This window comes from Drosophila suzukii, chromosome 3 (genome assembly GCF_043229965.1).
Source record: "Drosophila suzukii chromosome 3, CBGP_Dsuzu_IsoJpt1.0, whole genome shotgun sequence".
Lineage (NCBI taxonomy): Eukaryota > Metazoa > Arthropoda > Insecta > Diptera > Drosophilidae > Drosophila > Drosophila suzukii.
This window is the reverse complement of record NC_092082.1, coordinates 84386277-84402499: the sequence shown is the minus strand read 5'-3', so window position 1 is coordinate 84402499 and position 16223 is coordinate 84386277. Positions and strand designations below refer to the sequence as shown.

Here is a 16223-nt window from a genome sequence, read left to right as displayed (position 1 = left end):
TGTGGCCTGCAGAATTTCAAATGCTTTCGTTCAGACCTAATGGATATGAAACTCTTGTATTGTTGAATTTAACAAGTAAACAAAACTAAATAAGTGGAAAATTAAGAGTTCAAAGGGTTTTTTTTGTTAAATATTACTAAAGTTTTAAGTTGAATACAATTATTTTATAGTAAGTTTATTTATAATAAGTTTTTTTTATTAAAATTTAATAGAAAATTGTTTATAAAACTGCATTGAATTTTTAAACATTTTCAAAACAATAATAATAATAACATCTAAGCTTCTGTCTTCCAATTCTTAAGGCTGCTATAATGGAAGTGATTCTGGTCCAAACTCTCACTAATTGCTCGGCCACAACACCTGCTGCCTGCTGGTTTTAAGGTGGCCTTTTAGCCTGGCTCTGAAGAGATGTTCTACAGGCAACGGGAAAAAACCACAAATTTACATAAATATGCCACAAATCATAGAGCTCTGCCGTTCCGGCAACTTGTGGTCCATGTGACAGTGTCTCTCTGGCTATTATGAATGCATAAAAAGCGTCCATAAGTTCATTTTTTTAAACCACACTTTCATTGCAATTAAAATGCCAAAAAATAAAATAAAGCGAACTGCTAAAAATATATACCTAGCGCATAAAAAATACCAAGGAAAATTTATGTGCAGCACATGCCACGCCTGAAACTAAAGGGTTTTCTCTTAAATTCTGTTTGATTTTCTTTCTTTTTTTGTGCGGATTTTTGCGGTATGAAACGCACGTTGCATAATAATAAAAGTTGGAGCATGGCGGAAGTTGGGGGAGTGGCACTTGAATGCTTGAATGGGGCCTTCATCCCACCGACGTGGTAAAATGCTGCAATTGTTTGTCATTAGCAAATGTTGCCCTTTCGGGTACTTTACGAGTACATTCCCACACTCAAAATGCTCTTGTAGGCCTTGTCCCTATGGCAGACAAAATTTGTGACTGCGACAGTTTGTCCGGTTAGCCGGCTTTCCCATCCCTCCAAAATTTTACATCCCTCGCCTCTGGGGGTCTCCTCTCATTTTTAACGCATCATTTAGCCATTTTATGTAGGTGCAACATTGCAGCACAAAACACGACAAAACATAACCTCAGGCTGTTGCCCGAATGAATGAATAAATGTGGGAGGTTCCCAAATGGACAAGACCACAAAATATCACAGTATCCCTAAGTAGTACTTGGAGTGGGTGGAACTCAGAGATTACAAGGCATACTAAAGGATATTACTTTATATGGCAGACAAAATTGTAGTTTTTAAGCTAATATTTAACAGAGCTTTAATAAAAATGGTTCAATATAAAATAATATTATTAAATCATATATTAAATATATAATCAAATATTCCATACTTTTTTCCCTTGTAATATCAAAACCAGAAAGTTTAAAACCCCTACGAATTTTTTCACTTTACATAACATTTCATGGTCCCCGCTAAATGAAATTTCATTAAAACTCATTTTAACTTTTCACTTTAAACAATTTGTAAACTCACATCAAATTAAGTGAACTTAAATCAGCAGTTTCCGAAATAAAACCCAACCCCCACAACACAACCATTTTCACACCCCTTTGACATGTGCAGCTTTTTATTTGACAAAATAACGAACTCTGTTAATGAGTATATCCAGCAAATGTATTTCTTTTTTTCGTACGATGGCGCCAAATTAATTTTAGCCGCCTGAGGGACAAATACTTATTGCACCAGAGGCGACTAAATAAAATGTAGATATTTTGCCATCTATCCATCCAATGGGACTGTCTATAAAGCAAGGCACGCTTTTAATTTGTGCATTTTTTTACTCACTGCTCTGTGCTAAACGGTTGACATAATGAAAATGTAAATTACAGAAAAGTTATGGACTCATTTTGGAACTCCAATAGGGGATAAGTGGAGATGGAACTTGACTTTATGAGCACATAAAGTTCGCCTGTTGCCACATGAGACTTTGGTCTCATCTCATTAGGGAAACTTTTGCCAGCACCCAGCGAAACGTAAATAGATTTCAACTTAAATTGCATAGGCTCCAGTACAGCTGGGAATTATGGGATAACTTAGGATTCGGTAAAAAAAACAAAACAAAACAAGAATTTTTTTGGTTATTAAATACCCTAAGATCAGTTAGGATTAGGACCAAACTGGAAAACTTAATATTAATTGAAAGAAAATAAATTATTATTATTTGTTAAATATTTAAGCCAAACAATATATCCAGTATTTTGTGTAATCCCACCAAATAACCATTATTAAAAGAAACAAAGAGCCCTACAAATATAAGGCCAGTATTTCTGGCAACGATTATTTGTCGTTTGCTTATCAACGCACTTCCGCATCATTAAATAATTTTATCATTTGCATTATTTTCACTTTCCTAAGCACAGATGATAACGATGGTAATGATGATGAAGCTGCTTGGTGGTAGAAGGTCACAAGGTTTCCTGGGAAAGTTATGAGAGTATGTGCGGTTGGGGGTTGGTCACAGGCTGATTTAACTAATTTGTAATTTATGCGACACTTCTTGCGGTTAAGTTGCGGAAAAAGTTGATGAGAAATCTTTTTTTAATTAACTCAGGGCGAATGCTAAACATTTTGGAGTTTTTCCAATTGGAAAACTTTTTTGTTTTTCTTGGTGCCCAAACTTGAGGTATTCAATTTAAATGCAGGGCTTTACATTTTAGTGCAGTTCTTAAGTCTTTTAAGATCTGAATCTAAGGCATATATTTTCCACAAAAGGCGGAGCAGAGTTGAGTTCACTTCACTTACATTACAAACCCATTAAAGTTGCCCAGAGAACACGAAAAAAAGAGATATTATTATGGAAATGCAAATGCCAAAAGACATGAGAGGAGCATGGGACAAACGATAATGAGGACAAACAGCAGAAGCAGCAACAACTGCCACTTGCAGCTACAATGATAATGTTGCTGGCTGTTGATGACAACAACATCTAGCAACGGCAACAACTGCCAGCAACAACTAGTAAACCACACTGAAAAAAGTACATAATATAATACAACAAATAAAAAAGGAACTGAGTTATCCTACAAAAGATTTTTGATATTGGGAATGAAAGTTTCTTAAAAGTTGATGATTTTAATAAGTACCTTAACTTAATCTTAAATTACTTTAAACATTATAATTAATTTAAATTTTAAAACACAATTAAAGGCTACGTGAAATTTTAAAATAACTAAAAAAAAGTGTTCACCTATGTTTATCGAAACAATTTATTGAAAATACTTTGAAACTATATTTCATTCAACAAAGGCCAAAATATACTACCTTTTCATTTACAATTACTTTCTTAAATAAAAAAGCTTTTAATTTTAAGTACAACAAGAGTAAAAAAAATATTTTGTTTTAATAAATTTATTTTTTAGTAAGTTTTTAAGTGTGGTTGCAACCTCTACTAACAACCAACGGAAATCAGCCAAAGAATGCGCGGCCCAGTGAAGCATTTTCCTCCCATTTTTCTTTTTTTTCTCTTTTCCCACCCCTTTCCCTGGGAAACCCTGGAAAAAAACAAAATCTAAACGCTGTCCTCTGCCTGCCAAACCCCCTTCTTTTTTTCCAGCAAGGATATGCCTGCCGCTGCTCATTTTCGCTACTAAATAAGACAGGCCGCCGCGTCCTCGAACAACATTTTGACATTTCTTCTTCTTTGCCGCGATTCTTTTTTTGTGATTTTTGCCTCACAAATTTTTGCATTTTCGTGTCATAACGCGAGGTCTCAGAGAAATAGGAAAAAGGGGGAAAATGCATCAACCAAACTGCAAGAAACAATTTTTAAACCCCATTGTGGTTTAAATGGTTTGCCAATGCAGTGAAAAAAATACCTCGAAATAAAATTTGCAATCGATTGACATACAACGTTGGACATTTTTCGTCTCGTTTTTTGGCAAAAAACGTATTGTAACCCATTTTCAAAAATCTAAATAAATTTTACCAAGTAACCAAGGAGACCTTCCATTTATTAAAATATAAAACAATCAGCGAAATTACTTTTTGGTAAGGTAATATTTTTGTGGGACCACTGAATGCTCGATTTAGCCGAGGAAAAAAGTGATAGAATTTGCAGTCAAGTGAAAATGTCAACCACTCAAAATTTGTGCGCCATTTCGCATATATAATAAATCTACCTAAACCGAACAAACACGAAATGAAGAAAAGTGCTAGGAAAAACCGAAGAATGAAGAGCGAAATAAGCCAAACTGGGTTTATTTTAGGTTTAACGATTCGGAAATAACGCCACAAAACAGGACGACAAATTATTTGGCCATCATCTGCAGAACTTTCGCATGGCATTGGCAGATTGGCGAGGGTCTGGAAACTTATTAATTTTCACAAAGTCAGCCAAACGCAAAGAGTACACACACAGAATACAACCAAAATTGTGAAAAACTGTGACGTTATGCACATGAGTGAGCAAATAAAAGCAACATCAGCCACCAAAATGCATAGCATACTTCGTCGGGCATTAAGTAGATGAGTTTTTGGTGGGAGATTGGATGGATGGTCGAAATGGATGGTCGAAATGGATCTGGAGCTGGAAGTAAAGCCAACAAATTATGATTAATTGTTTGGATTGCAGAGCGCTTTATGTTAGGAAAATATATAGTTTCGTAGAAGACTCTAAAACCTACAAAACATTCCATTGGATATTAACAAGAGAGAATATTTTCTGGAAAGTGGAACCACTTTAATCCTATTAAAAAATAATATCAAGCATGACACTGAAATGCAAAACAGTTAATTACATTCTACTCTCTTTATAGTAGGAAAAGTATTATCAATGAGGTTCCATACTATTTTTTTGGCAATTTTCATCACCTTATTTTCAAACAAGACCATCGGGAGGGACAACAGTCAGATATTTGGATGGCCAAACCCGGGCGATGGTGTACTTAGGAAGCATATACATGTCAGGGCCAAGTATTTAAAAGTTCATACCCATATCGAGCGGATATCAATGAGTCACACGGTCAGTGCTGTCAAATTCTGGGATAAATCAAAAGTAGGTGGTTCGATCTCTATGAGTAATCTACCACCCTTTCGTAAATCGCAGGTCACGATCACATCGCCACGTAATCGTGGTATAAATTTTGTCATGGAGGTATTCTATAGTAAACGTAATTAAATAAAGTCGGAGTACCTAAAGCAATGTATTTAAACTGACTTGTACAATACGAATAATCCCACCGATTCATCGACAAAGAATAAACCATTTACACATAAAATATATGAGATATTTTAATAATCTTTGCAATTACAAATATTTTGGAAAATTCCAAAATTTACATAATTTCTTTGTATAAAGAATTCAACGCTCCAGCAGACTTCTATACTCGATAAGGACTTGCTCTTCCTGCACTAGCTTTATGTCCAAATAGTGAGAATTGATTTCGGAGAACTCGTCGTTGACTCTTTTGAATGCATTGTACGATTCCATCTCGGACTTTGCCTGGCTAAGAACCGTTTTGATCAAGTTTATCTTGCTGGTAGATAGGTTTACCAAAGGAGTGGTGTTATGGTTGTTTCCTCTATTGGAACCCGAAGGTCCGAGATCTTCTAGTAACTTAGTCATGGCTTCAATAACACCTAGTAGTTCATCCTCCCTGACGAAACTTTTCAATAGGAATTCTATGGATTTACGGAAATCATTATTAGTGGTTTCCAAAGCAGCTTGAGCGGATGAGGCCGGGAAACCAAGTTGTTGAAGAGTGGAAAGTAGAGACTCATCGACTGGAGGTGTTGCGGGCAAATTAGCTCGGAGATCATCGGAACGGCGCTGTAGAAGATCCAAACTGCGATCCAGATTATTTTCGGTTCTCTTCAGGGCCTCCACAACCAAACGTCTTTCGTAGCCCATCTCCATGAGTCTGCAAACACTACGGGGATCCACCCATTCGCCCCCAGAATTTGCCTCCCGCATTTCTAGATTTACACGCTTCGCTTGAGCCGAGTTCTTGCGTTCTTCAGAGATTTTCTCCATACGTTCCTGAATAAACTGTATGGCTCTATCCACATTTCCAGCACAGGATCTTAAAGCCAAACGAGCATCCGATTCCCCAAATCCCATTTCCATTAGTGTCGTAAGCTGATATTCATTGACCCTTAACTCATCCAAATCCTTGGCAGCCTCATCCAATTTCTCATAAGCCTCATCGCGACGATTTTGGTGAAAAAAGAGTACACCTTGTAGGAGATGAAGCCGCATAATTAAAGCTCTTTCAGGACAGCTGGTACCTTTCATCGAATATAAACGACTAAACTGCTCGCCGTAACTCTTGAAGAAGCTTCTCTCGCAAATTTCCAAGCGCCGCTGGGCATCCGGTAACTGGGTGATACTCTTCAGGCAAAGATAACACCAAACAATGTCCAGATTTATGAGAGCATAATTATCCACCGCTTCCAGAATGTTCGAGTTGCAACGGGAGAAGAGTTCATCGGCCTCCAGAAGTAAAAGTAGGGCCTCATCAAAGTGTTCCCTACGTATGGCAGCTCTGGATGCTTCGTACATGCTCATGGCCATCAATAGAGATCGATTTTCATCGGGTGGCAGAAAAATCGGACGTCCATCTTGATCCTCCATTTCCATAAAACGATGATCGGCATCCGCAATTATCTCCACATCAGCTCGAATTCTCTGGATACGTTCATGCAGCTTCTGACCTTTGTTTTCACCTCCTAATATCACCATTAGCTGTTGATTGGTCTTTAAGCCTTGTGAAGCCAAAGTCTTGTGGGATTTAATAATGCGACCTTTTGAAATGCATTTAACATGATTGGGATCATTTAACTTCAGCTTTTTGGCAATTTCCTTTTTAAGTTCCGAGCCCAAGTCTCCCAGCGAGCACTTGATCTCCATCATTTTCGAGGTGACACCTTTGCCGTCCACACAGCGCACATTAAAAGTGGCCAATCCAGTGTCATTGAACTCCTTGCGAGCCTCCAGCTTCCTGAGAGCACTATCCTGCATTTCGTTTAGAGCAATCCTGCAATCCGATATGGCAATGCTCAGTTCTGCACTCAAGTCCCTGGCCAAACGATCCATCTCCGATTCGATACTGCCAACGCCCTCGAAATAGTATGGATCCTCCCACAACTTGATATCACGCTCCCGCAGACGAGCTCGCAGCTTTAAAAATGTATTGTTTATTTGGGACATTTTCACTGCTCCCGATTCGAACTGAATAATTTGTTAATCTGTCACGACAACTTTTGACGTCTTTTGCCTAGGCTTCTAATTTGAGGAGTCCCAAATCCTCACTAAAATATTTTGGGCATTCCCTGTTGAATTTCCAGAGTTGTCGCCTTATTTCATTAAAAAGCCATGGCAACCCTGTAACATTTTAGTATCTTCAATTAACTACCTTTTTCAAATTCAAATTAGTTTGTGTTTAGTTCTTTTACTTTGTTAATAATGATATTGTTTACAATAATATTAAAAAATTAAATATTATATGTCTTAACCCCATTTGGGGTCGTTCCTTCAATTGCCGAAATGTTTTGTTTAATTTTAAAAAGTTAAATAATATTCAGAGTCAAAATTAATCTAAGCAAACAATTTAAAATCTTACTTCCCAATCAGTAAACAAAACTCAAGAGCTCTTTTTGAACCTCCCGCAGTATCTATAAGATTGCCTATGAAGTACTTCCTTTTGAGTTTTGATGATAGACCATCTGATTTGCTTGGTCAAAGTTTGGAATAATAGTTGTCTTATCTAACATTTAAAAGGAAACCACATTTAATTAGGTACATAAGTTCATTGTCATTGTCATTAATTTATCTCCTATGTTAATTTTATTCTGTTGATAAATTGAGATGACATAAACCAATTAAAAATTATTACAAATTGGAAAACTTATTATTATCGTTTAATTCTTAATCTTTTAGAACATCTTTAAGCATATTTAAGAAAATTATTTTAAATCAATAGATCTTCTTCACTGCCATACAAACTTCTGACCAAACTTATAATACCCTATGCAAGGGTATAAAAAGATAGCAAAATATGAAGCATAGGTCTACTAATCGATCGCTTTCTGGTAAAATGATTTCGGTCATCAAAAGTTATTAAAATAGTAATTGATTGTTTCCTAACTTTTTGGGGCTCCGGCAGTTATCAGCGGTAGGCAGTTGAAGGCAAGGGATCCATATTGTGCAATACAGATTTCTCTGTTGCGTGAAATGTAAGACAACCTTTTTTATGCTGATAAAATAACAATGTTTTTATTTATTCATAGTACTGAATTACTTCTTAAGGCAGGTCTTGATTTTGGGAGAGAAGGAGGTGAGAGAGCCCTTCACGTCGTCGGTGGCTTTGATAACGCAGTGGCCGGCATTAGCGGGCAACTTGGCGATCTCCCTCAGAGCCCTGGGAATCTCCCTGACCAGCTTCAAGGTGGCCCCGAAAACCCTAAAGAAGCACCTCAGCTTGTGGTATAGTCTGGTCAAGAAGAATCGGTCCCTGCTGCACAGCCTGGCACGCAAATTAATGATGGTGTCGGAGATATGGACGATGTCCTTCACGGATTTGATAAGATCCTTAGCATCCTTGGGAAGATCGGAGCCGCAGCGCTCAACGGACTTCAGGTAGTTTCTGCTAGCGTCCAGCACACTTTCCACCTCCCTGATAATGCAATCGGCGCCACGAACAGTCCTCAAGGCAGCCCAAAGGATTTTCCTGAAGGTTCGGAAGACACCGAAATCTTCCACCTCCATAAACTCGTAGCTATCATCCATTTCATCCATAAGTTGTTCCACTTCGTACTCATAGTCAAAGTCAGCCTCCGTGTCCAAGCTCAATTCGCTCGATTCAATAAGGTTGGCCTATAATTAAATATAGGAATTTTATTTTAGTTGAAACCTTTTAGATCAATAATTTTACCTGAGCAGTCAAAAGACAACTGGCCGAGGCCAAAACCACAAGCAAAAATGTAAAGGCTTTCATTTTTCCTGACTGCTAAGAATCGAATGTGTAAAACTCAAACTTTTTGCGTTCCTTATATAGGGACGGATTATGTTACCATTATCACACAGTAATCATATCTTGGTACACTTGAACTATCTGTGCCTGCTCAGACTTATATTTCCTTTAAAAAGTATTGATAAACTCGCGCGTGCGACCTCCAATCGAACTGCCAAAATTTTGCACGTATTACTATCTATGGAAAGCTATAACACTATCTATAATGGACTTAGAACAAAGGCAGTTAGAGGCAGTACATAATTTCCATAATTTCAAAATAAATTGGAAACACCGCAAAATAAACATGAACTAAAAATTTTAACTTAGACTATTAGAGAATTAAACCACAAACTCATAGAGGTACCCCACGTTTAAATCGGGATCCAATTGCCCAAGTTATAGAATCTAGAAGTGCAGTTTTTGGGTCCCATTCTGAAAGCCATTGGAAATACGGAAATTCCGAACATGAAAATGGGCTAAAATTGTGACCCCCGTGTAAAATAAAAACTTAAATCCAGTTTATTAGAAAGTTCAACCACAAACTCATAGAGGTATCCCACGTCTTAATCGGGATCCAATTACCCAAGCTATTGGAAATACGAAAATTCCGAACATGAAAATGGGCTAAAATTTTGACCCCCGTGAAATATAGAAATTTAAATTCAGCTAATTAGAGAATTTAAACACAAATTCAAAGAGGTATCCCACGACTTAATCGGGATCCAATTACCCAAGTTATAGAATCTAGAAGTGCAGTTTTTGGGTCCCATTCGCAAAGCCATTGAAAATACGGAAATTCCGAACATGAAAATGGGCTAAAATTGTGACCCCCGTGTAAAATAGAAATATAAATCCAGATAATTAGAGAATTTGACCACAAACTCATAGAGGTATCCCACGTCCAAATCGGGATCCGATTACCCAAGTTATAGAATCTAGAAGAGCAGTTTTTCGGTCCCATTGGGAAAGCCATTGGAAATACTGAAATTCCGAACATGAAAATGGGCTAAAATAGTGGCCCCCGTGAAAAAAAAAAAAGATTTAAATCCAAATTATAAGAAAATTCAACCATAAACTCATAGAGGTATCCTACGTCTAAATCGGGATGGATGGAATCTAGAAGTGCAGTTTTTGGGTCCCATTCGGAAAGCTATTGGAAATACGGAAATTCCGAACATGAAAATGGGCTAAAATTGTGACCCCCGTGTAAAATGGAAATTTAAATCCAGATTATTAGAGAATTTGACCACAAACTCATAGAGGTATCTCACGTCTAAATCGGGATCCAATTACCCAAGTTATTGAATCTAGAAGTGCAGTTTTTGGGTCCCACTCGGAAAGCTATTGGAAATACGGAAATTCCGAACATGAAAATGGGCTAAAATTGTGACCCCCGTGTAAAATAGAAATTTAAACCCAGATTATAAGAGAATTCAACCACAAACTCATAGAGGTATCCTACGTCTAAATCGGGATCCAATTACCAAAGTTATAGAATCAAGAAGTGCAGTTTTTGGGTCCCATTCGGAAAGCCATTGGAATTACGGAAATTCCGAACATGAAAATGGTCTAAAATTGTGACCCCCGTGTAAAATAGAAATTTAAATCCAGATTATTAGAGAATTCAACCACAAACTCATAGAGGTATCCTACGTCTAAATCGGGATCCAATTACCAAAGTTATAGAATCTAGAAGTGCAGTTTTTGCGTCCCACTCGGAAAGCTATTGGAAATACGGAAATTCCAAACATGAAAATGGGCTAAAATTGTGACCCCCGTGTAAAATGGAAATTTAAATCCAGATTATTAGAGAATTTGACCACAAACTCATAGAGGTATCTCACGTCTAAATCGGGATCCAATTACCCAAGTTATAGAATCTAGAAGTGCAGTTTTTGGGTCCCATTCGGAAAGCCATTGGAAATACGGAAATTCCGAACATGAAAATGGGCTAAAATTGTGACCCCCGTGTAAAATATAAATTTAAATCCAGATTATTAGAGAATTCAACCACAAAATCATAGAGGTATCCCACGTCTGAATCGGGATCCATTAACTCGAGTTATGGAGTCTACAATTTCAGTTTTGGGTCCCGAAAGCCAAAAACCCTTTTTTCCCCGTTTTCCTTTATATTTTTTGAGAAGATGAATTTAAACAACTGATGTATTAGTTTGTTCACGCGAAACCATCCTAAATAATATTTAATAGGTTAAATAATTATCATGATAAATCATACACAATTTACTTAGACTCTATGCAGACATTAATGTTGGGCAAAAAAGAGTTAAAAGAGGCCGTGACATTATTGGTGGCATTAACGAAGCAGGAACTAGTATCTGAGGGCAATTTGGCAATCAGTTTTAGGGTCTTATTGATCTTCCTGGTCAGCTTCATTGAGGCCTTGAACAATTTCCAGAAGCACTTGGAAGTGTTTTTGATGATGGAGCCATCGTCGGACTCATCCTTGGCACAAAGTTTCGAATGCAAATGAATTATAGCGTCGCAAATTTTGATAATCTGCTTTACGGAATCCACAATCTTGGCCACATCCTTGGGAATATCTGTTCTTCAGTCATCTATGGCATCCACATAGTTGGTGCAGGAACTTAGAATGTTTACCACCTCCTTGATAATGCAGTTGGTGCCTCGAACTGTCTTCAAAGCCTTGCGAAGGATCTTTCTGCAGGTTTTAATAAAGCCCTGCGCCTCCACATCCATATAGTCGCTGTCATTATCCAATTCATCTAGCAGATCCTTCAATTCTGATTCAAAATCAAATTCATAGTCCAAGTCGCTTTCACGCGATTCTATGGAATTGGCCTGGAATTAAATATTTCTACAATAAATATATGTTAATTTTATTTATTTAGTTAACTTACCCGAGTAGTCAGCAGACAAGTGGCCGAAACCAGAACCAAAAGGCAAAGTGTGATAGTTTTCATTTTTCTGTCCAATTAACGAATGTTCTACGGCCCACTATCGAAGATCTATTTATATGAAGCCGAAGAATTGCTTATTATCAAAAATTAATCACACTATCAAAAATTAATCACATTTTGAAGTGCCCACTTGAGCTGTCTAAGACGGGTATCTTATTATAAGTAATAATATTTCACTTAATTAGTTTACTATAGATACCTTATCGCCTGGCGAGCTCTAATCGAACAATCAAATCTTCAAAAGTACTTACATTTTAACACTATGGAATCAAGTTCACAGGCTAACTATCGTGTTATCTTTGTTATATACTCTCTGTTTGATCTTAAATAATATTTTAAACCAATTCTTTTAACTATACTCTTAATTCTGAGGTCTCTTATGGGATCTCCAATCTTATTTCCAATTATGTATAAACTCAAATGATTAATTAATTTTTCCCAGGAAATGCGAAAAACGAAATATGTCGAATTTTCGCTGGCAATTATCGCAAAATATCCCGAAATGCTACTGCGAAATCCACTTGGGCACCCTTAAGAATCGAGGCTCAGGACGAATTAAAAGCCGTAAGCCGCAGACAAAGAGCAGAAGAACCACAATCGAATGGTGGCTGCCAACAGATTCCGGACACAATAGACGACAAAAGGGAAAAAATTTGTTGCCATTGTCAGCTTAACGCGCTCGGTTCACTTTGTCCGTGTTATAAATGGTAACGTGTGGTTAAGGGTTAATAACTGCCACTAGGGGGAAAGTGGGTGGGAAATAAAAAGACCAGAAGCAAGACATTTTATAGATACAAAAGAAAGTTTGGCACCCCGCGACAACAAGTGTGGCTGCTAATGAAAAGTGCCGTAAAAGTCTGCCGTAGTATCGTTTGGATGGCGAATGGAATGGATGGATGGGTTTCTGGGTGGTCTGTCATTAGGTTAGTATGGGGTCTTTCCCATTTCGCTGGGGTGACAATTTCTCTGGGTGATAAAGTAGCTGACTGCGTTATTTAGGGGTTTCATTTCGTGTTGACTTCACATCCTTAATTTGGTCTTCCGGAATTGCTCATATGGGTTGGAAAAGGAAGGTTCTTTAATCAACAGATAATATTTAAGAGATAATATTTTTAGTTTTTCAACTTAATTAGATATCAACTAAAGGAATACTTTTGTTAAACAGTATTAAAATAATATATCCAATATAAAATATTACAATAAATATTGTTCATACTTGTCAAACAAAATAAAAATATTTTAAGAGCTGTGAAAATGTATCCCATTTATTTTGACAAGAAGCAACCATTTTTAACATTTTATTGCGCCGAGAATCTCTACCTCGGTCGCATAAAAATTAAATCTTCCCACCGAGGACTTCACATCCTTCCTTCCAGTTTTCCCTTCTTTTTTCCGTCTCCACCGGATCTGCACTTGGCATAAGTTAAATGTCGAGTAAATGTGGCTGACAACCATGATGATGCATCGCTGCCTGCATACGACACTTTTTAAGATCCTTGTCCTGTCCTTTTTGCCTTCGTCCTGGGCATGCAGCGTGTATGAAATCAATGACATGTTGTCGGCAAACTTTCCTCGGCACTAAGTGAGTTTTATAGTCCCCTCCTTCGGGCATTAGACTAATATGAACTGATTTACCCTCGGAATGAGTTCCAACCAAAAAGTTGACAAGTGACAAGTCACATTGTTGTACATTAAATTAATGAAATCATTCCGCAACTTTTACAGGTCATGGCTGTTAGTCATTGCTCTCCTTCGATTACGGGAAACTTGAAGTGTCTGTCCGGACTTGCGGCTCATAAATATTGAGCGCATTATGTCAGGAGCAGAAAAAGTGGGCGGAGGGATACGGGCCTGCAGTCAATTGTTGGTCATCAATCTTTTAAACAAATGCGGTTCAATGCCAGTGACAGCGGCAACGACCAAGAGGGGTTGAATCGAATGAAGATAAGGGGGCGCAACACCACTGCTGAAGAGTAGACAGGGGGACAAGCCCCTGTACAAATGAGTGGTAAAAATCAAGTAAAACCCCTTTTTGAGGGAATAAAAACATTTTATATATTCAAACAGATCAAAAAAAAAATTTAGCATATATGCGTTAAATCAAATTAGCTTTGGTTTAATTTGAGTATAATCAATTTAGTGAAATAACATTTTTTCCGGTCTTTGAGGTTTAAAGAATTACTTTTAAAAGTTCTTATAAGTAAGTGTGAAAAATTTGGAAATTGTGGGTGTTTCCATTTATATTTTCTATATATTTTGTAATTTATTTTAGGGCGTTTTAGAAATGATAACCTTCCAATTTCTGTGGCCATACATTACAGCGATCGTTCTACTCTGCTTCACCCACCATTTAACGTTTGCCAAACACGTTGCCATTATCGGACACTTGAGTCCATCCGATATTCTAATTCATAATCAAAATATATTTGTGAGAGGAAGAAAAACCGGCAAAATCGCGCACAAGTTTTACTATAAACAAAAGGTAAATACAATCAGTTAATATTATTTCCATCTCTGAGTTAAAATGTGGTTTTTAAGAGGGATCCGAAAGTGATTAGCGCCATCGTACTAACAAACAATCATAGATCTTCTTTTGGTGCCGAAGGAGCTCTTCTTGACGGTGGACCGAACAATATCTACTGTTCCATCAAATTTTCGGCCAGGAGGAACTATTATCTCGACTTTAATATTAAAATTTATAGCAACAATAAAACTCTAATTCAAAACCGGAATGGCAAATAATTAAGTACACTGTTTGTCTAAGTCTAATGCAATTTTTTAACATTTTAAATGTGTTAAACCGTTGCTAATATCATTATGAGTAAATAATAGCGTTACTTTACCATAGTATATTGGACATAAGTTTTATTCATTTTAAAGTCAGCTTTCGTAGAATCATGATATATTTTGTAAAGAGAATTTCCGGGGCGATTGCAATCGTAGCATTAGTGAATATGGTTTTTGGTAGTCACGATGGAAGTAAACATTTTGGGGTATTGAAAAAAGGAGCCAGATTAATCCATAAAGAGCAAATCGTGCAACCGAGCAAGTTTTTCCGCGTCATCGAAAAGAAAATATACTTTGAACCTCAGGTAAAAATAATAAAAAAAAATTAGATCCACATTTAAATAAAAATTTATTAATTTACAAAACAGCAACATAAAATAAGCGCAATTGTGATTACCGACAATAGCGAATCAAAAGGAGGTAAGGCTTCTTTGCTCGAAGGAGGTCCCACGGCCAATTATGCCGTGATCCTGTTCAAATCGGCTCGTAATCACGGTCTTAACTTTACATTGGAGATATTCGACACTGCGCCGGAATGCTTTAGATGTAAAACACATGGTTAATTTGATCATATTCAATATTGATAATATTAATTGATTGGCTGCGCTTAAAGAATAAACATAAAAAAAAATAACTTAGGTTTATTAGATGGTCTACAAAAAGACAATGTTCAGCAAACTTGATTATTTAAATATTTTTATGAGTGTACTTAACTTTTCTCATGCAAATACAGAACCCAACAAATTCCAGGATGAGAACAAACCCTCGTCTGTATTTGATGGCCATGGCTGCGACATATTACTTCCTTATTTGTGGGCCGTGCTGGCGACCTTTCACCTTTCCCCGTCACGCTCTGAAAAGTGAAACATTAGGCCCAGAAATCCAAAGTGTGTGTGTGTGAGCGTGTTTCGCATTAAAACAATGACGCGGCGCAAACATTTTTAGCGCTGACAGCGAGCCAAACATCCGCCAGATAAAAATGTCCGCGAACAAGCAAACAAATTTGATTGAATCAACTGCGGCGAAGAGTTCCGTCGGTTCTGTCCTGTCCCTGTTCCATCCTGTCCTGTCTGTATCCATCCATCCCATCCCCTGGTCCTGGCCATTGTATCCCTCAGTCCAAAAGGGGTCCTGGCCTGGCCATTTGCTAGTCGTTCCGCCAAGCTCGCCGCTGGGATGATAATGATAAGCGCATAAAACCATTAAGTGATTCCACTCAAATGAACACGTTAGGATGACTGGGAAACTTGTTTGGAACGAAATTTGGATTCGCTTACTGGACTACCACTTCACTATGCGCAGAAAAAAGTGGATAGATTTCTGGATAAAAATATAGTTTTAAAAACAACCATATAATAAAATATATAAAATTACAAAAAAAAGGATTTTTAAAGAGAAGCGTAAGTATAATTGAAAAAATTATACCTAAATATTTTACTAAAAAAAATTATATTATTAATTATTATTATTATATTATTAATTTATAATTATAGCAATATTTATCTTAT

The 16223-nt window shown here is 37.0% G+C and overlaps 3 protein-coding genes and 1 pseudogene across 6 annotated transcripts in view; 1 reads left to right on the top strand and 3 right to left on the bottom strand.

Annotated features, from left to right (window-relative positions):
• Nucleotides 1-16223, top strand: part of Muc96D (Mucin 96D) — a 200641-nt gene that overhangs the window by 67922 nt on the left and 116496 nt on the right. The gene's annotated exons all lie outside the window — the stretch shown is intronic.
• On the bottom strand, nt 5250-7260 carry LOC108012134 (NEDD8 ultimate buster 1). Its single transcript, XM_017077425.4, has one exon. It carries the CDS (start codon nt 7183-7185, stop codon nt 5338-5340), a length of 1848 nt encoding a protein of 615 aa, XP_016932914.4. The 5' UTR covers nt 7186-7260; the 3' UTR covers nt 5250-5337.
• Nucleotides 8222-9031, bottom strand: LOC108012078 (uncharacterized). Its single transcript, XM_065866150.2, has 2 exons — nt 8909-9031; nt 8222-8850 (listed from the first exon to the last, which is right to left on the bottom strand). Exons 1-2 carry the CDS (start codon nt 8969-8971, stop codon nt 8272-8274), a joined length of 642 nt encoding a protein of 213 aa, XP_065722222.2. The 5' UTR covers nt 8972-9031; the 3' UTR covers nt 8222-8271.
• LOC108012135 (uncharacterized) lies at nt 11156-12000 on the bottom strand (annotated as a pseudogene).